General features: G+C 36.3%; 3 protein-coding genes across 6 annotated transcripts in view; 2 read left to right on the forward strand and 1 right to left on the reverse strand.

Annotated features, from left to right (window-relative positions):
- LOC133523759 (adenylate cyclase type 2-like) overlaps positions 1 to 27,592 on the reverse strand; it is a 302,517-nt gene that overhangs the window by 94,610 nt on the left and 180,315 nt on the right. The gene's annotated exons all lie outside the window — the stretch shown is intronic.
- The window catches only part of LOC133523760 (pre-mRNA-splicing factor ATP-dependent RNA helicase PRP16), a 454,093-nt gene that overhangs the window by 68,500 nt on the left and 358,001 nt on the right, over positions 1 to 27,592 (forward strand). The gene's annotated exons all lie outside the window — the stretch shown is intronic.
- The window catches only part of LOC133523766 (probable E3 ubiquitin-protein ligase sinah), a 71,605-nt gene that overhangs the window by 16,540 nt on the left and 27,473 nt on the right, over positions 1 to 27,592 (forward strand). Inside the window, exons 1-2 of one of the 2 annotated variants that reach the window (XM_061859494.1) lie at positions 10,691 to 10,838; positions 20,052 to 20,178. In XM_061859494.1, coding sequence (XP_061715478.1) covers positions 10,719 to 10,838; positions 20,052 to 20,178 — 247 coding nt within the window. In that variant the 5' untranslated portion in view covers positions 10,691 to 10,718. Of the gene's footprint in view, positions 1 to 10,690; positions 10,839 to 20,051; positions 20,179 to 27,592 lie in introns of those variants that run through there. The other variant, XM_061859495.1, reaches the window with a different exon arrangement.

Below are 27,592 nucleotides of genomic sequence, written 5' to 3' on the forward strand. Positions count from 1 at the left end.
ACAGCGCACTTCACTCCGTCAATAGCGCCTAGGTTCTTAGCTACTCTAGCGCTACTCTGGAGAGATTTGAAACTATTATTTATAGCTGACAGCTGGACACTTTTGCAACAGTTCTACCATAAGAGATGTTCCACACTCCATAATATGAACTTTTCTCTAGTAGTGCATAATAAATAATTTTATTATTTTCTTCATAAATAGAATCGTAATTTCATCCAAAAGTCAAGAACAGAAATTTGGACGATTAATTTTTTTTTAACTTGTTACGGTTTTAAACTGCGATGGCAGCATGGTTGTATTTTTATCGCTTGCCACTATGCCTGTCTCTTTCGCACTTATAAACTTGTTGTACTTATGACAGGCGATAAAATGCGACCGGTTTTGAAACGAACTGGACGATCGTCTTCAGTAAGAAACCTGAGGTCCGAAGTGTGTGAGTGACAATTTTTAGCTACAATGAGGTAACGAGGGATGAAGACCCTTACCCACAGCTTCTTGGAAATAGGGAATAGGTAACTAAGCGGATATCATTCATTTAAGTAGGTACTGCCATTGGAATACATTTGCTCCTAATTTACCTTAACAAAGGGAATTAAAAAAGTCCCAGTTACTTTATCTAGTATTTACTAATTGGCATATATTCATCTTCTTAAAAATATACATGTTTAATTCATTGTTTTAAGGTTATGGTTTCAGTCCAGTGGGAATATTTCGCACGTATCAAGGTATTAGGAGCTTTAAATACGACTAAAATTGTACGGTTAGTACAAGACAGTGTACGGTGATTTTATTAGCTCTTGTAAAGCGATAGCTGGACTATACAAGTAGCACGTGGACTACCGGCCGTTGACTCCAAAATGTTGTTTAAATGCGTTTCAATATTAATTCTCCATCCACTGCACACTACCATATTAGTTTAATGTATAATAAGTTATCGATATTACACTTTAAACAATATTAATGAGCAAAAAAAACAAAGGAATTAATCGCGAGGTGTGACTATCAAGATGGCGCTCAAATCAGAAGTCCAAATACATATGTATTACTAGACAAAAAATAAAGTGTCGTCAATGTTCTATGACTCTATGTCATTCCGTTTACGTCCTTTAGAAAACACCCATGATTCAGGAACAAATATCCGTGCTCCACACACAAATAAATACCCTTACCAAGGGTCACTATTACCCACTAGGCCAGACAGGTCGTCAGTGTCAGTAGATATACATTAATGAGAATTTGAACCAATTATTTTAAGTGTCATTGAACAAATTTAATACAGTTGTAATAGAGCCCATTCCTTCATTCTCGATAGATCCAAAATGGATCTAGTGAGAAATGTTTTTCTTGTTAGATCCAAATATCTTTTTAGTGTTGGTAGGATCTCAAGTCTTTTGAGTCTGAATATGAAGAACTTGACTCGTTCTTACGAGACTCGGCGCTTAAAAAACTTCCGAGTCTTTTAAGTCCCGAGACGAGTAATTTATTGAGTCTTTTTTAAGAGAGCTCAAAAGGACTCTAACCTCCGAATAAAGACTCCGTCAACAATTTCATAGGTTTAACCTAAATAAAAGTAAAGAAATTTTGCGTTATTGTATTATTTGTGTGCTATAAGTAACTTATTACTTAAAGACAAAGAATTTCGAAATTTTGCAAACAAAAAATTGAGAGTTCTCTGAAAAGGACTCAAGTCCCTACAAAAGACTCGAGTCTCTAACAAGTTGGAAAAAACTCGAGTTTAGATTTAATATACGAGTCTGACAAACAGAGTCGAGTTTCAAAGCAGAGGACTCAAAGGACTCTAGTCTTAACCAACACTACATCTTATTAGTCACTTATAACCTTACAAATTCTGCAGGATTCTCCGCACACAGACATACAATAACTTCCAGTCTGGTTGGATGACACATCCGGAATGAGTCAACGATGTTCCCAAAATATCCGCCTGTCTGTCTGTACGAGTATCTCCCAAACTATTTGTGGGTATGGGGAAATGCATACGCTATTTTTATTATACTAGTACAATACGTTACGCGGTAGTTTGGTTATTTGTGTATTGAGTTGACTAATTTATCTATTTGCAATAAAAGAGTTGATCCTTATTGACTGACATATCAACGCAGACACAAAAGTTATCATTATCATCCGTCACTAATAATGACATTTTTAAAATTAATGCGCTTTAGTGTATTGTTAACCAAAGAATGAAAGGCACTCATTTCCGCCGAGGTAGTTTAGCGCTCGAATGTAGTGAGAGCGCTAATAGTCCGAGGCTGAACGATGCCTTTTACCCGAGTTAAACACTCTACTTTTCATTTCTAATACGAAGAAAGTAAAATACATGTGGTTTTCTTAAAACATGACTAAGTATATCTTGTATAGCATTGCTTGAGGGTACTTTCAGAATGGGGAGTTAAATATCAGAAAATATAGAATATCAATTTAAAACAAAATTTCAATTGATAATCGTAAAAAAACTAAAAAGTCGTACTTGGAAAGTAAAATGTTTTAGGACAGTAACATATCACTTTTTGCACACTTTTTAGAACAAAAATGACCCTCCTTCAGAGCATGAGAAATGAAAACTCATGATTGTGTCTGACCTGTATACGACTACTGAAGCTTCAACGTTTAAAATTTCACAGTAAGTTACTCATATAACGTTGATTGACAAGCAATAGTACACTGTGCAACATATCGTCTACCTATATATTCACAACAGCCGCAGGCTACTCGTAGAGTGAATTAAAGACTAGAGTGACAATATTCTTACCCCCGGAGTTACACACAATGTTTTTCATCACACTAGCGAAGAAACAACGAAATAATTATTAAATACGGTGAAATTTCAAACATTCGTCCGCCATATTGGCATTCTTTGACAGGTCCAGGTTAGACATCGAAGGCAGATACCTATCCATAACTCCCCTGGGAACAATATAGGCCTTTGTTCCTCTGTACACCTGCATGAAATAAGATCTTTTTCGAGCAAGTGTGATGATAAAAAAAAATTATTGAAAAATTTTACATGTTGAAAATAATCATGACCTGTGTTTATTTGTTTGCTTAATCTATTACATTTGAAACAATATGCAATTTGGGTTATTCGGCAGTGAATAAATCCCGTGTTTTATCTCTTCTCACATTGTGTGACTGCAACTGCCGGAAAGTATATCAAATGGGAAATTCCAAAATCGGTAGGTACCTACCTATAGTTTACTAGGTAGTACAATTAGGCCCCTTGTACTTATAGGTCAACAATAGGTAATCAGTATCAGAAAAAACTAGTAGGTAGGTTTTTGATGGCCGTAGACGTTACCTACAATTACAATATATAACACATTGGTTATTTGGAATGGAGGCTTAATTTTTAGTGGTTTCCTGTTGTTTTTATATATATTGGTCAAATCTAAAAAAAAACTCATACCGTGTTAAAGTTTAACATATTTATCTGATAATATTGGAAATGAAATATGAATTTTGTTACTATTGCAAAAATAAAACAATAACAAAGACAACAACAATATTTCATAATGTAATATTTAAACAATATAAAAATCTAACACAAGTAAATTATTCAATATTATCAAAAGGAAAAAATACCCATGGCATATCACGCGATGTAATGAAATCTAGACTAACTTTCTCAGTTACCTGTCAGATAAAGAAAAGCTATCATTTACCTGCCCATCTGATTGTAGATAACACTCAATTTTATCGATAAACCGTGGGAGTTTCTAGACTTATTGTTAGCATGTCAGCATGCTCTAGTTTAAGGATGATTATATAGGTATTAACACTACTTTCAAAATAGGCATTTATATGATAACTATTGAATTAAAAATTTGTAGAAACCCCGACGCATTATGCAATAAAAATCCGTTTTATTCCAACAATACCTTACATCACTTTTTTATGATAGAGGAGGCAAACGAGCTGACGGATCACCTGATGGTAAGCGATTACCGCCGCCCATGGACACCTGCAACACCATAGAGGTTGTTAGTGCGTTGCCGGCATTTAAGATGGGAGTACGCTCTTTTCTTAAAGGTTTGAAGGTCGTATCGGTCCGGAAATACCGGAGGCGACAGTTCATTCCACAATTTAGCTGTTGAAGGCAGAAAGTTCCTGGAGAAACGCACAATTAAGGACTGCCAACCATCCGTGAGGATGGAAATGTTGTTGCAAAAGAGCTTTGAGAGCTACAATGACACACATTGGCATCAAACATTATAATATTCTTTTTTACGTCAGGGTTTAAAAATCAGTTCGATTCGTGACGGTTTTGGGTGGCAAACAAGCATATGACCCGCCTAACGGTAAGCATTTACCGTAGCCTATGGACGCCTGCAACATCAGAGATATTACATGAGCGTTGCCGACCCTTTAAAAACTTTTTATTATTATTATTTAAACGGCGAAGCCTGTTGCGGACATCATCATTGACGACCGGTTTGGCCTAGTGGGTAGTGACCCTGCCTACGAAGCTGATGGTCCCGGGTTCAAATCCTGGTAAGGGCATGTATTTGTGTGATGAGCATGGATATTTGTTCCTGAGTCATGGGTGTTTTCTATGTATTTAAGTATTTATGAATATTTATATATTATATATATCGTTGTCTAAGTACCCTCAACACAAGCCTTATTGAGCTTACTGTGGGACTTAGTCAATTTGTGTAATAATGTCCTATATTATATATACATATATATATTTTTTTATCATTGGTTTGTTTGGGACGAAGCATGTTGCTGATTTGCATTTGTAGCCACCTGCCGTTGCCTGCGTTGCGGATATCTTACAAAGGTATATTACGGTAAGATAATTGAGGTGAATGATTATACCAGGGATCGGAACCGGTTTTTGGGAAAAACTTTGAAATAAACATATATTTCGGTTTATTTTATACTCTAAATATAGGACTCGGTTGTGTTTTTAGATAACGACTTCGTATTATTAGATTGCCCAATTAGAAAGGGAATAATTAACAAAGAACGAAAAAATACCGTTTTCGTTCCCATACAAAAAATACCGGTTTCCGATCCCTGGATTATACAGTATACTCATACACACATCTCTGCTTACACTGCTGGTACACTCAGCTCTGCTTATAAAAGTGCATGGCCATTTGAACGAATAAAATTTCATAATGTATTTATGCAATATTGCAGCTCGCTGTACACAGTAGTACTCACTGTAAAAAAGGTCATGAATGAACGGATAAGTCAATGCGATATAAATGCACTGTATTTAAGCTGCAGTTGGCAACTTGCTATCTGTAGGAAAAAGAACGCTTATTCCAAATCCTGCTGCCATTACATGACATGATATTATGTGTGTGACCTCAACAACTGTTACGTCTAATTATTAGGTTATTACTGATAATTCATTGTAATGTGTGAATGACTCAACAGAACCGCAATGCATTTTGCGGATGGTATATTCACATTTAAAATACAACCGATAAGTCGTTGGTCAGTGTTGGTAAACCCAATATGAAAAGTGATTTAATAACAATAAAACATATATAGTTACGTCCTACAGACGTAAGTACAGTTATACCAGCAATAATCACAGCCCAACTGGGTAAGTACTAGGTACCTCCACCTTACAGAAAACCGCAGCTAAATAACACTAGACTCATACATAGTGTTGTGTTCCTGCCGGTAAGATTGCCACAGCTCAAAGAGGGTATGGAGTGTTAGGGTCGTCAATGCGCATATAACACCTCTGGAGTTACAGACGTAAATAGGCTATGAAGACTACTTACCATCAGGCAGGCCATGTGCTTGTTTGCCATCGACGTAGTATAAAAAATAACGGACAGACGAAAACGAAAATCAGAAAACTAAAATTTTCTATTCAATTTTACGAATGATTACAGACGGTTTGGTGCAACTAGACATTCATTTTGTCTGATATATTTCAATGTCGTATTAAAAAGATATAGATAAATGTGTCTAAGATTTAATACAAAGAATCTATCCACCAAATGGGCACAAATCATAAATATTAAAATAATACTTATGTTCGTTATCATAAAGTTGAATTTTCCTCTATTGACTTGTGCACTTAGGAATTGTTGCAGATTACTTTACAAGTGATGACTTTACGAATTCCTTACACATATTGTGTTTGTAAGTTGTAGGTAAACATTAGTGGCTGGATAAATACGATAACACTAGGATTTGCTGTTTGAATACATACTGATAAGCGATAAGGAAAATGCTCTATTTTTATTTTGCGACGTAGTTAAAAATAGCTTTATTAGATAAGGTAAATTTATAAGGTTATTGTTATTTAAACAATATAGATTATTCAAACAATATTGCTTTCAAAGTCAATATTTTACCCGAAGCCCGGGTCCGTCTTCCGGTTGCGTGATTGAAAAGAAAAAAAGGGTTTTGACGACTTGTGGTATTGCTTATTTCCTTGAATCTACACAACTTCTCATTCTTTTTTAATATTTGAGGTAAAATATCCAATCTACCAGGATTATATACATCCTTTTCCTATATTTTGATTGCCATTGAAGCGTCTAGAAGAACCTCTGTTTCACCGCACCGCACTATATTAACACGTGTAAAGTCAACAAATTAAATAAATAAAGATGCAGTCAAACATTTATAATATAAGCTTAAAATACGTTAACAAACACAATATGTAGTAGACAGTTGCACTACTCAGTAATAAAATAAAATAAACATTAACTTTCTCATTAGGTATGTTTCATACACATAAACACTTCATTGTTGTAACCTTAATTCCTATGTCGTGTAAGGAGAGCCACCTCTTAATAGTATACACCTTTTAAGGCAATACATTTCAATAAATTAATCAAAAAATCAAATGAATATACTTAAATTACCGGACAAGTGCGAGTCGGACTCGCCAGCTCGCTTTTTAGTACTTCAACTGTCTAGCTATCACGGTTCATGGGATACAGCCTGGTGACGGACAGACAGACAGAAAGACGGACGGACGGACGGACGGACGGACGGACGGACGGACGGACGGACGGACGGACGGACGGACGGACGGACAGCGGAGTCGTAGTAATAGGGTCCCGTTTTACCCTTTTGGGTACGGAGCCTTAAAAATTAACAAAATGGCAAAATGTGACCGCGGCCGGCAAAACGTCCCACTTTGTCGCTTGCCATAAGGACGCCTTGAGGGGTTATTTGTATAAAGATACAAGCAAATCTCATCGCCAACAAACTGTCTCGCAGTTTGGCGAATATTTTGTTTTGTGGTACACATATTTTAATGTTATAATAAATAAAAAATAAAATAAAAAATCTCGTGCTTATGGCAAGCAAAAAAGTGGGATATTTGCTGGCCGCGGTCACAAATATCTTCTCTAATTCTCGAGATGAAGTGGAAAGATGAAATTGTAACCGTAACTAAATATTTTGCGAGACCATTACTGATATGGACTCTAGTTTGTCATCCGATAGTGTCACGATGTGGGTCAGAATATTCCGATAAGCGAGTACGCGATAAAGTAATACGTAATACTGGCTTATCGACCTTATATTCTAATGTATAAGTGGTCTAATAGGTCGCCAGCAAGTGTTCATCATTTTTCTTGGAAGAGATGTAGTGAGTTTTGGTGATAGGGCCATTTTTACGAAAATACCATACGTACGTAACACAGTGGAAGTGCGCTTATTATGTACCTACAGAATAGGAAACTATCGATTCAGCAAACGTTTTCCAAATCTGTACCGCTAGTGTAAATTTATTCGATAGCGAAACGTGACGTACGCGTTTCCGTTAAGTCTCATTTTGTATGGGATTTTGAGTTTCCAAAACGTCCCGCTTGGCGCGCTGTTTCTAAATCCGATACAAAATGAGTTAACGCGAACGCGTACGTCACGTCACGCTATTGAATAAATGTACACTACCCCTAGTGTAAATTTATTCAGATGAAAAAAAGCGTAAAAAAAAAGGGAAATCGTTCCGATGAAGCTCTTTTTATGGTACAGTCGGAAACCGCTTCCTTTTTACGTCAATAACTGTTTGCGTGATAATTTTATACGTTTCTTCGTAATGCAGTTTTCGGAGATTAATTATTGGCTTACTCATTTATTAGTAAAAAAAATTAAAGAAATTAGTAAGCATGGTCCGCTTCAAAAGTAAAAGTTCAAATTTTTTGAAACTTTTGTAGCCACAACAAAATTATTAGTTATTGCTAAAAATGGAGCAATAATTTGTAATGTTCTGATGTAGACTGATAACAATATGTTTGTTATTTTGGAAGGTGCTTGACCCGCGAGCTACTTTGCAAAGTAGGTAGATACACAATAGATAATATGTAGAATAATTATTGTACGCATTAACAGTTTATTTAGGTGGTACAAATTATGTTAATTTGATCAGTCATTTACACATGTGACACAGTCAGTTAGTACAGTCGCCGTCAGATATAATGGAGCAACCAAAGTGCTCAAAAATGTCTGATCAAGCTCTTTAACGCCTTGACAATAGAGGCGTGTTCAGATATTTGTGAGCGTCTTGGCCGCTCCGACTATACAATAACATCGGTTTACGTAAAAATGCCACTTCATATTTAATTACTGTAAATGAAGTTTATATTTATATCGAGCAAGTGCAAAAAGAATTATATACTTACGTTAGTCATAATTTCAAAACAAATAGGATTTGAACAAAATGATAATAGATGATAGAGTCAGACCAAGAGAAGTTACAGCGCGGCTTACGTGGGCGATGACTCGCGAAAGCGGCGCGACGCGACGCGGCGCGGCGCGGTGGCCCAACGGCATTCGGAGATCGCCCACGTAGGACACTTCCATAGGTATCAAAGGATTGAATTCACCCGCGCCGCGCCGCGCCGCTTCGCGTTCGCGAGTTATTCGCTCAGGCAAGACACTGCCTTAGGCACGATTTTGATGGCTCAAACGGTGCAAGTATCAATAACGTCATAACTTCATAGAAGTTTGACGTTTAAAATAACCCGTGCACCGTCTGGGCTATCAAAACCGCTGCCAACTTATCTTGGTTTGACTCTAATAGGTAATAAACATTCATATTTCGAATTTCATGATAGCCGGCAGTCCTACCCAAAACAAAAGATAACCGTCCGACGCCTGTTTACGCATGCGCGGAAGGTATAACACTTCATTCATACGAGGAAGTCACACCGATCACGTTTCCTTCAACGTACGCACATCCTTTTGTAACGGTTCAAAGTAGGCGTATTCAGACCTTTGATAGTAACATACATACAATGTCTGCGACGTGCATGTGTATGGATGGAAGAAGAGGAAACAACAAAACATATTCCTCTAGACTATTATTATTATTATTTTAAACTTTATTGCACATAAAAAAGAGTACAACAGGCGGACTTAATGCCAATAGGCAATCTCTACCAGTCAACCATAAGGCAAAACAGAGAAACTTCAAGGTGGGTGCAGTGAGAATTAAACAAAAAAAAGCCGTAAATTTTAAGCGAAATAAAATTAACTACTACAAAGTACAAACTACAAAGACGACGAGACTATAAAGGAGAAATATACAGGACAAAATACCTAGGGACTTCGTGGACACTAAAGAAGCCAGTTAACAAACTGAAGACATTGCTGGAATCGTGGAGGAGCTGGGCAGGTTGGAGTAGCGCTATACCTCGTTTCACGCAAAACCGGCACAATGGTGGTCGATTTGCGGAAAATGCCCAGCAAAAATAACTAACTAACAATGCCTGGGGGTGTGCACTAATATTTTAGCATCAGAGTGAGGGACTACGTGATATCGTATTTTATATTCTCAACTTCTATTGCAATGTGTTTTTCTGTTACAGATTAGATAAAACCTCAATTTAAACGAAAAATAGGTACATAGACGTTACTAACGTGGAGCTGTTCTAGCGCGCAAACGCCACATACAAGTTATATTCCAGCAATTTGATCCTTTTTTCTTTAACCTCCTGGTTTTCAACTTTTCACAAGCAAATCTATAATTTTCATTTTTTTTTTCCTATTATTATTACCTTAGTTTAAGCGATTGTACTTTTGTAACAGTTTCAAGAAATTGATAGCCTCGCAACCACAAAAAACTTATAATTTAGTAGTACCGATTGTCAGAAATAGATAAGTTAGGTATTGGCACACAATTTTGTCACCAGTAGACAAAATAAGCAGTATCAGTAAAAACTCTCCATTGTTGTTCACACAAAGGCTTACGTACTCTTTCTGGCTTATTGTCGGTTGCGGAACTTTTTCTGATCAACCGTTACCGCCAGTATTCAGCATTCTTAGAGCCCAATCGGTCGTGATTCAAACAATTCAAAATTGGAACATAAACTTATATTTGAAAGTTGGAAACAGTTGACGGAAAAAATGTTTTAAAATTTAACCAGTGATTCATAAAACTATCCACCATGTGAATACCATATTTATAATAAAAAATAAAGTGAATACTGCAAACATACACAAAAATGAAGCATTAAAATGCAAAGAAAACTTTTTTAAATACTTTCTCAATTTGATAACTCATTCAAATGAAAGAAAAAAATACAAGATAGGCGTACGCAAATCAAAAATATAGCCGTTAATACACAAAACAACCAGGCAGTATTTTTTAACGCTACTCTATTAAAAATCATAACGACGGAACAGTTGCGAAAACAAAAGACGTTCGTTCCACATTCGAATTCGTGAATGTGTCTTTGTGCAAAAAGAAGTGTGTTTTTCTTTTGGAAATGAGACGTCGCGCCGTGTATTACCAGGTGCCGTCGGACGAAGACGATTGTTATTGTAGTGGCATCTACTCGTACCAGAGCGTGCGGCGGGAGACCAAAATGGTTCTGTTTCGGAGATCCGTAAGTTTAATGAGAAAAGTTATGAGCAATATTTTGAGACACAATGCAACGTTGTTAGACTAACAAAACGCACAAGATGCGAATATCGTAAAGCTAATACAAGAACTCTCTCATTGATAACTTATTATGAATTCTTCAATTCATGGAAATCCAGTGTTCCCATCCAAATTAGTTCAAATTCTGTACCCAAAATGTGAAAGTATGGTGATTTTTTTTTTCATCTTTTACTACTTACTATTTTATAGCAGTTGCTTTGAAAAAAGTTATTAACGGGGCAATGTTATAATATTTTCTCCTTTAAATCCCTTTTACTAGGCTATTTTCACTTCACAGCCTTGTATTACTGAACATACTTTACTATCAAATTTCCACATTCAAACTACTTACCTATAACACGCGTCATATTATTATAAACCTTTCAGCACATATATTCACCGATCACTATTTCACCATGCGTTGAACGCATGTCAGTTAAACCAGAAAATTCAAGTTTAAAATTATATATAGCTCGTTAAGTTTACTTATATATTGTATATGTTAACACCATATTGTGGACCTGTTAAATTTGATTATCGAATTTGAATTATTATGTTTGATTTACATTTTATGTATGGAATTATCGGTGCTATGGTAATTGACTACATCACGAATTGTAGAGTTGAGCGAATAGCTCAACTAACAGGCATCTAATAGTAAAGAGGATTTGAAATAAAGATGTATTGTCAAAGAAAAAATTGTAGCGATGTAAATTTACTGCCATCTTTCGACACATAATTAAAACTTTTAGAACGACATTTGACTTCGATCCTTATTCTTTCACCGATATGTGTTTAATTTGTTAAATATCACAAAGTGGCGCCATCAAATGCCAAAGGTATAGCAGCATCGTTTCGAGCGATGGCGCCATACCTTATAGGTAGTGCCCGGTAAGATGGGCAAGAATGAAAAAATCTTTACTTCAAGCCTCATCGGCAATCTATATTCTTGATTATGTTCAAGAAAAAAATACAAAAATAGGGTGTTGTGATGGTCTTTTTTGAGATCGTTGCGCTATAAACACACTCTCAGAAATCTCTTGGTTAAATAAAATCATGGTAATCCATATACAGATATAGGATAATAGACATATAGGTATAATAAATACCAATATAATTCCTACATGACATACCTATATCTTGAAAAATACGACTAAGGAAATTTCTTTCAACCTTCAATGCTATGCATAGATAAATAAGTTAACACTTTATTAGGTATATTGTATTATTATATTAACAATTTGTCACATGTTAGACATAGTTGTAACTATAAGCCTATGTAATATGTATCATGGCATTCAGCATGGTCAGTGTAGTTGTGTGTTACTCAGTCAACGAACTTTGTACTTCTTATCTGTAGCTTTAACACTAAAATGGTTTTTATACAATTCGTGGTTATTTTAACCATTTTAGCTGAATATTTGAATCTGTATGGTAACATTGCGTACGTTAACGTCTTATCGGGAACTACAGCTTCATATTGCGCATACCGGTAAATCTAATAGACAATAGTTCTACAGGGTGGACAAATAAGAATGATACACTTTGTTTTTAAATTTTAATTATATTAAGTGGAAATTTTATTAAATATTTTTTCATAAATATATTATTGAGGGTTGGCAATTGTATACGGGAGACAATTTCTGCCAAATGTCTACTACTAGCAGCAAGCAATTTTATCTCAAATGTTTCTGTTGTTTAAAACACGTTGTTTGCTCGATTAATTTTGAAAAAAAGTGACAGTGATTGGCACCCAAATTCCCCAAATTTTGCAGCTCTTGACTTATTTCTGTGGGGCTATCTAAAATTAAATTAAAGTATTAAGTACTTATTAAGGCTTTATAAATGTATTAAGGCTTCGTACAAACGTATACATAAAACAAATGGTCTTAGTCAGTGCGTGTTGCTTTTCAATCTTTTCATTTTCAAGATATTTGTGATTTGAGTCATTGGATCAATCTTCGCTCCATTTTTGAGGCATATGGTGTCTTCATATACGAATTCACAATAGGTATAAATACTTATTTTTACCTGGTCGCCGAAGCAGAATTACTATATATTATTTTCCCAAAAAATAATTTCACGAGTGAACGCAATTCTATTTCAATTTATATCGCAATGGTTTACCTGTATTGCATTACAAGTACACGTAGAATCGATCTCACTTCTTCCTACGTTTCTAAACTGTATATTACAATTATATCGGCGCTGGCGCAATGATTGAGTTACGTCATTGTACTTATTGAAATTTATTTTAATCGCGGTATGGAAAGAAAACTAAACTATTGGTAATCGTATAATATTTTCTCTGTGTTAAGGTTAATATAATTATTAGACAGAATCAAGCTATGAAAAAGTTAACAAACCAACTCTTTTTTTATTTTTTTTATAGAAATCGTTTACACTGGCTAGGGTTACCATCCATAATATCTTGATTTCAAAATAATATACATAGCATAAGCGCTGAGGCATATAAGTATAGGAATTAAAATACTTCATTGAACGCGAATATAATTCCATAAAATGTAGAATTTACTGTAATATCAACGGCGCTGACACACGTCAGCGTCACTGGTCAAAAGTCAAATTGAGAATGCTTTTAACCTTTTGAACGCCAAGGACCCCTAAAGGTGTCGTGTGCTGTCGACACCACCAAGGACACCTATAGTTGTTATGGCGGATGCTGTCAAAGTAGCCTTCACACTTTCGAGTAAGGTTTACATTAGCTCCCTTACGCCACAAAGCGTTCAGTTAAAACAGTTGTTTGAAGAATATGCATTATTTACAAAGAATGCATCTCATCGTAACCTGTGCCTTCATATTACTAACCTGTGAAATAATACAGCGTAATCTCTAATCAAAACTTAATCTTAGCACGTCCAACCTTCCCACATACAAAACAAAAACTCGTACGAGCGTGATCCTCTGTACAATGACCTGTTCAACTAGCATGATGATTTTTATCCACTTTTGTTATAACAAAATGGACTTGTCACTTACAGGGAAATTGTATTAGGCATCGTGCTAGGCCTACGTTAATAACTTGTCTTACTTGACTGCATGTAGACAATGGCTTTATAGCTAGGATTGATTGTGCTAGGTTAACCGAAACAAAACGTACTTAGTATAATGTTCGCTCGAAAGATAACCGAATCTAAAATATTACTAACTATCTATTGCGAGATTTAGAGAGTGAATAATTCTTGTTAAAGCGTTCGCTGACACTAAGTCGACCGGCGGGCTATTTGTAGGCTAAAGTGCGTGCTAATAGCACCGAAAGAGTTATTAGGGTATTCGACAACTGTGTAAAAGATATACAATATTCCTTGGGTTCACATACACTAACTCCACTCTGACACCGAAAATATACGCGTAAGTTGTATATGTATGTCGTAACTTTATTTTCGAAACAAAAACGCCGTCCTATATTACCGTGGCATATCCTTTCCCAGCGTTACCTGTAATGAAACACACTTAACTCAAGTCTAAAAAACAACTAGGTACCTACCTGCCTCACTAATCACAAAACATTATATCGACTGTGATTAAAGTCCAGTATAACTAAAGCCAACGATACTTAGCAGCTATTTGTATTGGGAGGCCAGTGTATGCTGGTATTTGTAGCAAAATGGTGGGTTAGGGATTTTGAATTCTGGCATCCGGGGATAACCTGTTGCTCTGTCCAGGAATTCCCATTTCTTACAGAGCGTAGGCGAATCGACTGATCAAACAACTAGTGTAGTATGATCTAGAGATCCGTAACAACTATGCATAATCAACGAGTGCACTTATAATGGTACAACGTCTATGCAACTGAATCACTGGTTAGTGGGGTTTCGTGTTTTTTTTTTTATCAGCAAACGGCTGACACAAAGATATGTATATTTAAAGGGCCAGGCACACCTAAGGGGCATTTTAAGATAGAATTTGACTAGAATAAACCGTCTCACGCCGCGTTCACTGTCTCAAAATAAATACCTCAATTTTAGAGCGACATAGTAGATTAGGTACAACAGAAGAACCGTAAAACTACACAACTATAGTCCAATACTGCAACTATGGTCCACAAGTTCGAAAGGAAATTAAGTATCTATACCAATGTTCCTTTTGGTTTACTGAGGTGTCTACAAGTACTTTAGTGAAACAACCGGATCTGATAGATGCTCGTTTATTACTGGTTTTTGTACATTACAAGTAGCCGCGCCTGTGTGCGCGCGGACGCACACATGCAAATACACCACATTTCTCCACCGTTAATTGTAAGACCTGCCAATAGAATAAACAATACATCAGTACTTAACACTACATAAGGTGTATAATAACTAACACACACATAACTAAACCACATAATAACATTAACACTTGTAACTAATATTTTTATCTCTAGGCCTTAAATTCGGTCTAGTAATTGTCGGAAGCGGCGGCGGCAACCGTGCGTCGGCGGGCGCGGGCGCCACCTCCGCGGCAGGTGCGACCGCGGCCTCCGCGGCCTCCGGAACCACCGCGGCCGGCGCGCGCGACCCCTCACGCTCCTCTACTTCCTCCTCCTCCCCGGAAAGCCCGGTATCGTACTCATCGCTCACTATGTCACGCGGCTGAACATCCGCCTGTAGGGGACTGTCAGCCCGGAGGGAGGATGGCGGAGGGTTCACGCACGCCGCCGGGGGCGCGGAACCAGCCGGAGCTGGCGGCGGCTCGAGCGGTGGCGACCACGAGTCCTCGTCAGCCCCGGCATCCTCGGTTTCATTAATAACGTCAAATTCACCACCTGTATACATAAGCATTTGATCTACGTGGCGTCTACATACAGTATTTTTAGTATGCACATAAATCAAAAACATTCGGTTACCAATTTTATTTTGAATAGTGCCTAAAACCCAGATCTCTTTTTTTTCAGTAAACCATTTAACCCATACTTGATCCCATCCTCGTCGCCAGTGAGGTGTCTACAAGTACTTTAGTGAAACAACCGGATCTGATAGATGCTCGTTTATTACTGGTTTTTGTACATTACAAGTAGCCGCGCCTGTGTGCGCGCGGACGCACACATGCAAATACACCACATTTACTCTTAGTTTTACCTTCCATTTATAAACATACTTTGCCTTAGAACTACAAAAATATAGTAGAATACACACCGTAACGAGAAAAATTGAGTTTATTTGTGGACCATAGTTGGGAGCTTTGGACTATAGTTGGGTGGTTTTACGGAATTCAATTCAGCAAAAGAATTGAAAATGCGTTCCGACGCGCCCCGACTCCGCCGCCCGTTCTATGAGAAACGTACTTTAACCATTTCAAATCTTACATTACGTACATAATTTATGATTTCCTGCTCCTTTAATGAGTATATCAACGGCATTTCTATTTGGCCTTTAATTGTTACAATTTCCTTGTTTTATTGACATTATAATGAATGACATTGACGTTAAACAGGATAAATGCTAAATAATGTACGCAGGTAGGTGTCTGTAAGTACAGATGAACGTCATGTCTGATGTGTCAATACAAGGTAAGCCAAATTATGTATAATACATGATTTTCCCATCACTGGAATTCTTCTTAAACACATACAAGAAAATAATAAACTTTAACGGCTCTACATTTTCTAGTAAAATCACCTTATCTTATGTCTATTGTCCATTTCTTATCTCTCCTTATGTTGGTATGCCTTCTAATTGTCAAAACTGTTACCTTTCCCGCTCTTTTTCTAATAAACTGTACATGTCCTGTGTTGTCTGTGATGTCCTTAACAATAGTATTTATAAAATGTTGTTATGTATTTTTCATGTCACTATATGATGTTACTATAAATGTTGTATTGACTTGTAAAAGAGCCCTTGAGGCCTACTTGCAGAATAAATTTTTGAATTTTGAATTTGAATTTGAATTTTGAATAAATGTTTTTTGTTTTAGGTACCTACCATGAGTCCTTTTACCAAATCAAAATTTATCATACACCGAACATGCTTATCGTGCGTGGTACGTCTTAAAACGTCGTCATTGGCAAAATCCCTCCTGCCAAAACACAAGAGGGGAAAGCCGGAAAAAAAAAATACATGATTTATTATGCTTGCATTGTAGCTTGGTGCCTTGACAGCTGTTATCTCATACAATTTTACTATTCATAGCGATAAATTAAACTGAGGAGTCTGTCATTGTTATACGCCATTAAACAAAGGAAATATTATGTTTATTTTTATTACAATTGCAGAAATAGTTACAATATTTTTCTAAATATTTATTGACTTGCGAGATAGTACAATAAGAAATATTTTAATTACCATAGCAATATACAGAGGATTACTATAACTAGCCTACAACTAATAGGCCAAGGATGCTGGCGGCATTTCCTCGTTGTATCGCAATACTGATACGTTGTGCGAGGAAGCCGCCAGCTCTTCGGTCACCAGTTACGTCAACCACACGCTTCGCGACTTCTGCGAAACAACTTGTGCGCTCTGGAACCTCATGGACGTAGAGTTACTGCCCTTGATCAGTATTCAATTACCTGCTGGTCTTCTATTACTTAGGGCTATGCTTAGGGACTATGTTGTGCCTGTCAAAGCACAAAATAAATACGAACCCCTTTTTCGACGTGCCTTTCTGTCTTTATCTCTGTCAGTCGTTTGTTGTCAGAGTGAATAGGGTAGATATGGACTACGAAACACGAACTTCCTAGTTTAAGCACGGGCGACCTCTAACCAATTGACACTATTTCATACAAAGAACATTTTCATCATTTTCCACTTAGATGGTTGGCAGTCCTCAACTGTGCGTTTCTCCAAAAAAATCCTGCCACGGATAGCTAAACTGTGGAATGAACTGCAGTCGCCCGTGATATTTCTGGACAGATATGACCTTCAAACCTTTAAGAAAACAGCGTATTCCCACTTAAATTCCGGCAACGCACTTGCAACCACTCTGGTGTTGCAGGTGTCCATGGGCGACTATAATTACTTACCATCAGGCAATTCATTGTAATTGCCATCATCTGCTCGTTTGCCTATATCATAAAACAAAATAAAAGTTTTGATTTGTGTGTTTTGGTCACTTTTTATTTAATGTATGATATCTATTTCAGTTTAAAATGAACGTCCATTAAAAATTAAAGAATTTATCGATGATATTATTATACGTATTTGTATATGAAATTAACACGTGACTGTTCGTTGGCATCCCGGTATTTACATTCCGACAGCGTTTGTCGTCATCTCGGCTACAACCCTTAGGATAACCACTATCTCGACCAATATCTTCTCATGTATAAGATCAATCTATGGCAAAGATACAGTAGTAGGTACATGCAGTATTACGTCAACTAATCGCAGTTGCAAAAGCCTAGATCTGCAGTGTGTTGCGCAAACGCACCTTTCATAACTGATGCAGCTGAGAGGCAAAACACCCGTTAACGTAGATGACAATGTTGCACTTCTTGCGCTACTTAGAATACATAGATGTAAATTATAATCTTAAGGCCTTCATGTTTATGAAGAGAATACTCTTTATTGAACAGTTCAAAGAATAAATAGTTTCAGAAAAAGGGGCATTCAAGAAAAGTGTCCGGTACGTGACGCTATTTTGAATACTTCTAATAAATTAATTTTTAACAAGCAGAAAGTCTGCGAACGATGGAACGATTAGTATGGGCAGCACATCGAAACGGGTGATTTTCCAATATAAAGTCGAACTCCGGCAGCCGTTTAAGATAGATGTCGCTAGGGCCCATATGGTGGAAAGATTTGCTGCCTATGGATGAAGTCTTGGTGGCTCAGTTGGTAGAGCGCTGGAGTATCGATCCAGAAGCCGTGAGTTCAGGACAAGGCAGTATTTTTTCCACTTTTAAATTTATTCTTAACTCCCAACAAAGCTAATAAGCCGATATAAGGTATGATGATGTTTGATCACTGAGCTTTAAATTCAACGGTATGTAAGCAAGCAAGGCAAGGTTGTCTAGATGAGATCGCTCTTTAGTAATAAGAGCGCCTGTTGTCTGCCTCTACATTTAATCATTTGTTTATTTTCTTGTATCTTTTTACTGAGGTGTGCATATAAAGAGTATTTTATCTATCTATGTAATACAGATTTCTACAGGTTAGTAAAGTAGCTGCCATACGCGTTACGTCCCCGACAAAGTATACTTTTTGTGGAAAGCTCCAAAGCACAAATGACTAAAAAAAAATTGATCTATTAAAATTCATTTTATGAAATCCTTCACATCACAGCGCCTCTCGCTTGAACTAATATGTTAGTTTACTAGAAAAAGCAGTCTTTAAGGGATGTCCAAATAGAATCACAAGTTGGTTACGTTTACTCGAAGTTTGTGACTGACAGATGTTCTTATACATTTAAAATTATACCTAATTGCAATAATCCTAAATTATATATTCCATAAACTATACTAATGAGCAGGGTATTAAAGTAGTAAACCAAGTATACCTTTAAAACATCTATCAATCATAATCTAGATTTAATTTAGTAGGTAATTTGTAAATAAGTTTGATACATTATTCTGTGTAGTAACTATCATAAATCATATAAAGCAGTAACGTCACAAACATAAAACAATGGAACTAAAGTTTGATTAGCTTTGTCTTATAAATATTTATATAAAATTAAACCAATTATTAGTTATTAGTTTCTCTTATTTTCACATAATATTGTTATGTATCTGAAATGTTTTGCACAATATTAGACACATATTAGAAACATAAATAGGTAACTAGGGTCATATAAATTATTGAAATATTATTCAAAGCAAAATGTTCTTATTCGTTTTTAAATGATGGTAGTAGATTCTCTTGCAGAAAATACTAGAAAACAATTCTTATTTTATAAGTAAGTACCTAAAGCGGGGATAATTGTGTTTGTGGGTCGACTTTAGTATTTAATAACTGCCATCTGCTACTGTGTGTGTTAAAGAGTAAAAAAACCCTTAGTACCTATGTAGTTTATTTATCACGTTTCAGCTCTGGTACGTCTTCATTTGAATTGGTGCGTGTGTAACAAACGTGTGTGTTTTAGTAACAAACTATAAGTGTGCACTTTTATTATCAATGTGAGCGTGGTTCGCCGGACCGGTTAAAACCAAATTCTGTTTCTCGCATTTTATTAAATTGACGAAATGAATAGCTGTAGATATGTAGCATTTGTAAATTTTATAATTTCTTGTCCACAGTTCCATTCGGTGACAGAAAAAAGACAGCACAATGACTGTGGGGAAAACAGTGTGACGATAGTCACAGAGAAGAAGATGGAAGATGATTCGTCAGACTCTTCCAGTGGAGAAAATGTCGAAATCGAAGGTAATTAAACAATTAATCAATAGTAGGTAGTTAAATAAAATGTAGGTACTGAATCGAGATTGACCCATGATTTAAATGACATGAAAAACTGACAAAAATATTCCATCTAGGTATTCCTTGGAGGACTATTAATTTCCTAACGCCGAAATATTTTTCATCGCCGTTGAATATTACAACCATAATTTTAAACTTTTTTGTCTCTTAGCGAAAATGTCAAAATAGCCGTAGAATAAAAAAAATTAAAAATAAGTAATAAATTTATTGACACTGTATTTGGATAGTCTTATGGATAAAATTAAGAAGTGGCAACTAATATTCGATCGACTTCAACACAAATCGTAAACGGACTTATCTAACAAATATTTAGTAAAGCCACTGGCTTAGACCGCTTCGTCCGCGTTCCTATTTTGTCCCCTTTTTAAATCCTTTACAATGCCATGTCGTCAGCATACAATTCCTAACTATAATAATTAATTTATTACAGGAGTTAACAAATTGTAATTGGAATAACACATCTCTTTCTTCACATATCAAACCTAAGAACTACAATACTCGTAACAATTATTATACACTAATGAAATAGCATGTTTAATAATTTGACTACATTGTTAAATAAAAACGTTAAAATTAATTATATATAAAATAATATTTAATTCCTAACTTATCTACATTACCAGTCCCAGATCGTCTAAGTACATTTCTATATTGAGTTCCAGCTCATCAACATTATTGTACAATCCATTATCATGACTTCCTTCTATACTTAAAACTAAAATACTTTTGCATTACTTTTTTCCAACTGAAAAGTTTTGTTGACCAATCATTTCGACCTCCACCAATATCAGAACTGTGGACCAAAGAGGAAAGTGGACGAGTTAGCACTGTGGATCATATAGGAATGTGGAATGACGATATAAGAATGTTGACGAATCAGAACAGTGGATCATATGACAATAATGACAAATTAAGAAGGTGAATAGAATATAATAGATAGAAGGTGTCGAAATAGTATTGTTGACGAAGCGGTCCTGACCCTGAGCCGAGCCACTAATTGACTAAGGCGTAATAAATTAATTAAGTAATTAACTGTACATTTCAATAACACAGTATATTTACAATAGCCAATAAATCCATTTAATTACAATCAGTTTCCGAATCTAGTACAACGAGAATTGGTTTGTGGTTTTAATTTGGCTTACACCGCATAGAATCGGTGAAATTTAATCTATTGCGCTATTGATTCCAATGCCATGTCCAGCTTAGTGATTCGTAAAAACTTGAATTGGCTACAATATAAAATTTACACCAAAAGCGATGATAAACGTTTTTTAGTCGGTGTTTTCGGCGATCATTGGCGAATATAAGTACCTAAATGTGTAGACAAGACAAAACCTATTATGACATGATGTGAATGTGCTAGTTCGCTAAATTTTTCCAAGTGGATATTTTGCAATTTCGAAAACTTTCCAACGGCACTCTAGAGTAAGAATATTCAAAATACAATTTTTCACACAGCATTTTTTTTTATACTACGTCGGTGGCAAAGAAGCATACGGCCCGCCTGATGGTAAGCACTAAGCAGTCTCCGTAGGCTATGTACGCCTGCAACTCCAGAGGAGTTACATGCGCGTTGCCGACCCTAAACCCGCCCCCCCCTCGTTGAGCTCTGGCAACCTTACTTATCGGCAGGAACACAACACTATGAGTAGGGTCTAGAAAGATTTTACGAAAGATTTTCCTCTGGAGTTGCAGGCGCACATAGGCTACGGATACTGTTACATGGGCCGTATACTTGTTTGCCACTAATGTAGTATAAAAAAAAAGTAAGATTCTTTATTTATTTACCATTTTTTTTAATTTTTTAAACCAACCATGACACCGAGGTAACGCAGCAGTGCCGTTGGCAGCAAAAATAACGGCTCTATTTGTTACATTTTTATTAATAAGTTAACGAATTAAGTCACATGATTGTGAACATACATATGTTTGCAGAGTGCTACAGTCAAAGGTGTAATATGCATATAAAATCTGAGATTCCTCACATGTCTGTGTTAATATGCAATGATACAAAGTTATTTACAATCGTTGCTTACGACAGCCACATACAAGTAATTTTGTCAACAGTGCAACTTTTTATGTCTCACATTGATACGTTTGACGTTGAACAATGGCTATTGTGTGGACGTAGAGGAATTCTCTCAGTCACGCGACTCACGCGTATACAAACATTGTATGCATATTTAATGAGTTTCATTCAAATTGATATATTGTTGACAAAATTGCCATAAAAATCTTTTGGCGAATAATGTTTTTTTTCTTTAAGGAAGAGCCTGTTACACAATGTCCAAGTAAAGTCCTGAATAAGCTATTTGCCCCTCATTTGACGAATAGTCATCGTTGGCGTTTCACAATATTCAAATAAGTTTAACTGGTATATAATAGTACATTTCGATGCTAGTGCGGAAAGTATGTCATTACTTCACGAGTACCTAGATATCTTGCCACGAGCCGTAGGCGAGTGACAAGACTCGGGACGAGTGAAGAATGACATTTCCGCACGTGTATCGAACGACGTTTTTAAGCTATTGCATAGCTTCTATCGCGGGCCTTGAGCGCGGGGACCGAATCCAGAAATTCCGTAACGAAAAAACCTCACGCTCCCCACTTCGTCTAACGTCGTTTCAGTTCGGCAGTCTTCGACACGGCGTTGTGTGCGTGCGATTAGACGTATTGTACTACTCAGAGACTTGTCATACGCTTCGCTTGACAGACAGATGAAGTGTGCGAAAGGGAAGCCATCACGTATATGAACAAGCCACGAGTGTGAAAGAGGCAGACTACATATGAGAAAACGTAACCATTTTTTGAATTCGAAGGCGGCCGAGGCGGCCAAAATCATATTGCCGTATTTTTTAACGTTAAAAATATACGAGAATCAAAATCAAAAATAAATATTAAGTAAGTAATTTAGTGAAGATGGTGTCATGTTGTGTGCCGGATTGTTGTGTTTCAGGGCCAAAAAACCCAGGGAAATACTCATTTCACAGGTAATTATGATAATCGTAGCGAAATTTTCGTAACGATATTATATCAAATTAACAGCATAAAAAGTGTAAAAAGCCAATTTATACAGTTCATTATAAGTTTTTCTTCAATTGTGTGTTAATATTTCATGATATTAGTCAATAATTTAGAATATTTTGTGTAAAAACCTAAACTGTTACTTTACGCTAGGGCTTGACAAAATGTTCATATGACTGTATCGATAACTTGTCGGTATATTAGTAGGTATGGAATTAGTTGTTCACAAGACATCATTAAGATATTAACCTTTATAACCGACGTAAAATAATAACGATTGTTATAATACCTTTTTTGAAGATGCACATGTTCAGCGATAAATTTAAACTTCACTTTCCAACACATTACTTACATTTTAACCACTTTTCCACGGCTTTGCCGCTAACACAAGGAAACACAAGACAGCGTATACACACCCAACCCAACTTGTCAGGCGGAAAAGGCGCGAATTTCAAATTTTCTTTGGTAAGTCAACTATTTGCGCCTACTGTTAACACTTAGCATGTGTTTGTGTTAACGACATTGCACATGTTACACCACTCACGCCCGCATACGACAGAAACCTGCTTTATCAACGCGAGTCACCTGCTTTACCGACAGCGCCGGGTTCCATAATGCTTGATCGGACTACGTTAGTAATTTAGTCAAGTAAAAACGAAAAAACGTAAAAAGAGCGTACCTGGGTCGCCTAGCAGGACGTCCTATCGGACGCCCTAGGTATCGCTGGAGCGACATGGTGGAGGCGGATCTGCGCGAGCTTCGAGTCGACAATTGGCGAGAGGTCGCACAGGACCGAGAAAAGTGGCGCTGTCTTGTGTCGGAGGCCAAGTCTCATTTTGGGTCGCTGAGCCAACGGAGTAAGTAGTAAGTAAGTAAACGTCCCAGAACACCAAACCAGGTGAGAAAAATAAAAAATCGCAATGAGTGGCGATACGATTTTAAGTCGACACGAGTTTCGAATTAACTATTCGCAAATGTATTACAATACATATGGCCCTTAAAATGTTCGATATAGTTACGTAATGTGCTAATTATCGCACTAGTGCGGTAAAGTAGCTCCATATGTACTGTAAAATAAGTAACAATATATATTTGACCATTGTGACACATGTGTACCTATATATTTGACCATTTTGATGCTGACTGAAACGACTGTAACTGTAGCCTCGGTTATCACTATCAGTATTGTTATTTACTATGCGTCCGCTGTAAAAGAAAATTAAAGGTATTAAAGGCGCTAATAAGGTCTAATAGTAGTAATAATACTCATACCTATTACATTTTTTATAAAAACAAACACATTTGAAAAAGTAGTCGATAAAGCAGTTAAACATCGATAGATTATTAATATGTTGTAACATGACATCACTATTTTTGTTCGCACATAGACAATTTACGCACACACTTGCATTTCATTTTTGGTCACACTTTTGAAGTTTGACAGTCGTTCTATACTATCCTATTTCTATGGTACTACTCTACGAAACTCGCACGAATCGAGATGAGCTGCTCCGAAATCGGACAAATACATAAGCAGCTGTTTATATCATTGTAATCATGTGTAATCTGTATGTATCATTGATGTACGTAATAGGGGTAGATGAGGTACCAGGCGGTCGATCGTGAGCCACAAAATATAGGTTCCGGGACCTATATTGAATTAGTCGTATGGGTGACGCTGAAGTGTCAACATTGTCATCAAATTCGATAAAATATTGCCAAAGAATGCCGTGTTGCGCCTTTTTCCAGTGCTTCAATAGCTCCAAGCACAAAAACAAAGCTCACGGTATCACTTTTCATTCGTAAGTACTATTATAACATTTGAAAACATATTTTTTCTAAATAAAATTAAAAATTTCCTTGTTATTGAGTGAGCGCGACAGCTAAATAATGCATTACCCATGTGAGAAACACGTTTATCCGAGTGTCAAGTAGGCATGCCCGCTTCATGCAGTGCATGCATGCCCGAGTCAGCAATTTTTTTTATAAATAATGCAACTTTTTAAATCATGTGCTCCTATTCCTTGAAACTATAGAATGTAACCGGTTTTTATTTTAATATAAGGTCACTGTGGGCAAGACCGTCTACAAGGCAAGTCCGTCAACACATTATAACTTTTGAATTAGAAAGCGTTTGCCGCTTTGGCGTCGAGTTTATAAGTCAGTTTTTCGTGCTAGTTCCCTCACTCTAAAACAGGCGAAGGCGCTTATTCCCATGACTTACAACTTGTCCAATATAAGTGAATCCGTATACGTATCGTAACTATGAATAAACAAGGTTCACACTTTTATATTGGTTATCTTGAGTCGTGCGCTCGGTGAACGATTGGAATATATAAATACCAGGAGTAACTACGAATTACCAGTGTTTACATTATCTCTTGTCAAGCGTACTTGTCTTTTCCGAAAAACCATCAGAAGTGAAACCTCGAGATCCCTATCAACTGAGATCATATCGTTATACTGGTTTACTGGTGGTTGGTTATGGTGGTATTAATATCAAAGAAAAAGAAATACTGCATAAATAAAATAAATAAATAATTATAATTGCATAAGTTGATACAAAATGCTATGCAATAGCTTTACCGCGGCAGTCCCCGAGTGCCACACGTCTTTTTTAATACAGTTGCGAAAAAATAAGAAAAACAACAAGTACTTTTTTATGCATGTTCTATAAGACAAAAACAATTGTAAATATAAAATATTATACTATTATTACTTAAGTATCGTTATTTACGATTATTTGTGTATCGTATATTTAAATTGTATAAAAACAATATCGAATGTTGCCTTTGGAAAATTAAAACATTCTTGCAGTAAGAAAAACGCCTCTGCTTTGACAGGCGTTTCGGCAGCTATTCCGTTCCGTTCCGTTCCGTTCCATTCAGACAACTTCTTAAGAACGGTGTTTCAATATTCAATATTAAAAAATAAACGTGTTGTATAATGATGAAGAGGTAAGTAATAAAATACCTTTACAACTTAAGGAAGTTTTATCTGGCAGTTCATTTATTTGTTAATTAGCTATTCAATACATTACTTGGATATAGTACAACAGGCCCTTGGAAACATATCGTTGTTTAGCAAGCAAATGCAAAAAGCAATTTAACATAGAATTGTACTAGTTGTTTCATAGTTCTGTTTTATAGTCTCAGGTAAGGATTATGTAAATCCTACTTAGGCAACTTAAAATCACAAAAGCAAACCAGAGGTACACACAACTGCAAAAATACATACCCACTTTATGAATGTAATTGCAGCTCACTGCTAACCCATACTCGTAATTTTAATTATTTAGTTGTACACAAAAACAGAGTTTGCTGGTATCATTGACGCCTCTATAAATCTTATCGGAGGATAATAAACTTTCATCCTTCGTATTTTATCTCTTGCGCAATGTGTGCTGTCCACATTAGAAGTGCATTAACATCTTGTGAAATTCAATGAAGAATACGAGGTACAATGACATGCATCTATGAGTAGATACTTTGCATCTACGCGTTACATGAAAACATAGTTTCATTCAAAAGTGTGTCATTGCTGCAAACCACGCAACTCAATCATGACTTGTCAAACTGGTAATAGAGGTATAAAAGTATCATAGCAATTTGTTCTTCTTTCCTTGCATTCATGTGCCTACACCATCATTATTGACTGAGCGTTAGCGATTCAGCTTGGGCAAAAATGCTTTCTTATATCCGGATGTCCTCTACAGGTCGCATTTCTCAACCGATTCTCGTTGTGAGCAGGTTCGATAGTTAGATAGAATGTTTAAAAAGACATTCGCATAAAGGACTTAAGTGCCAGTAGGGTCAATGACACTTAAGACCATTGTAAGTTCGCTGGGATAATGTCTCAACAAAGAAGGTTTGTATGTTTTATTTTATCATTTTTCAGCTTATGAATCTTATCGCGAGATCTACAGCTCGCATTGTCACTAGTTATATATTGGTATACATGATCTTCTAGGTACAAACAAAAGTTAGAGTAACAAAACAAACCTACCATGCATATCACTAGCTATATTTACATAGCTATATCCAGTATGTACAGTCAGCGTCAAATACTTCGTAGCAGTCAAAGTGGCCAAATAGTTCGGTACACCATACTAAATATATGGTGTACCGAACTATTTGGCTACTTTGACTGCTACGAAGTATTTGACGCTGACTGTACCTTCTGATGTCAAAATTTCTTTTAATATTTTTTATTCTTTCGTTAAGGAATTAAAAACATTTATAATACAAAACCAAAATACAAATGTACCCGTTGCATAAATATTTGATTGCTTACTTGTCAAATATTTTATAAACAGCGCAAACAACACGAGACA

This window comes from Cydia pomonella, chromosome 12, assembly GCF_033807575.1.
Source record: "Cydia pomonella isolate Wapato2018A chromosome 12, ilCydPomo1, whole genome shotgun sequence".
NCBI classification, from domain to species: Eukaryota; Metazoa; Arthropoda; class Insecta; order Lepidoptera; family Tortricidae; genus Cydia; species Cydia pomonella.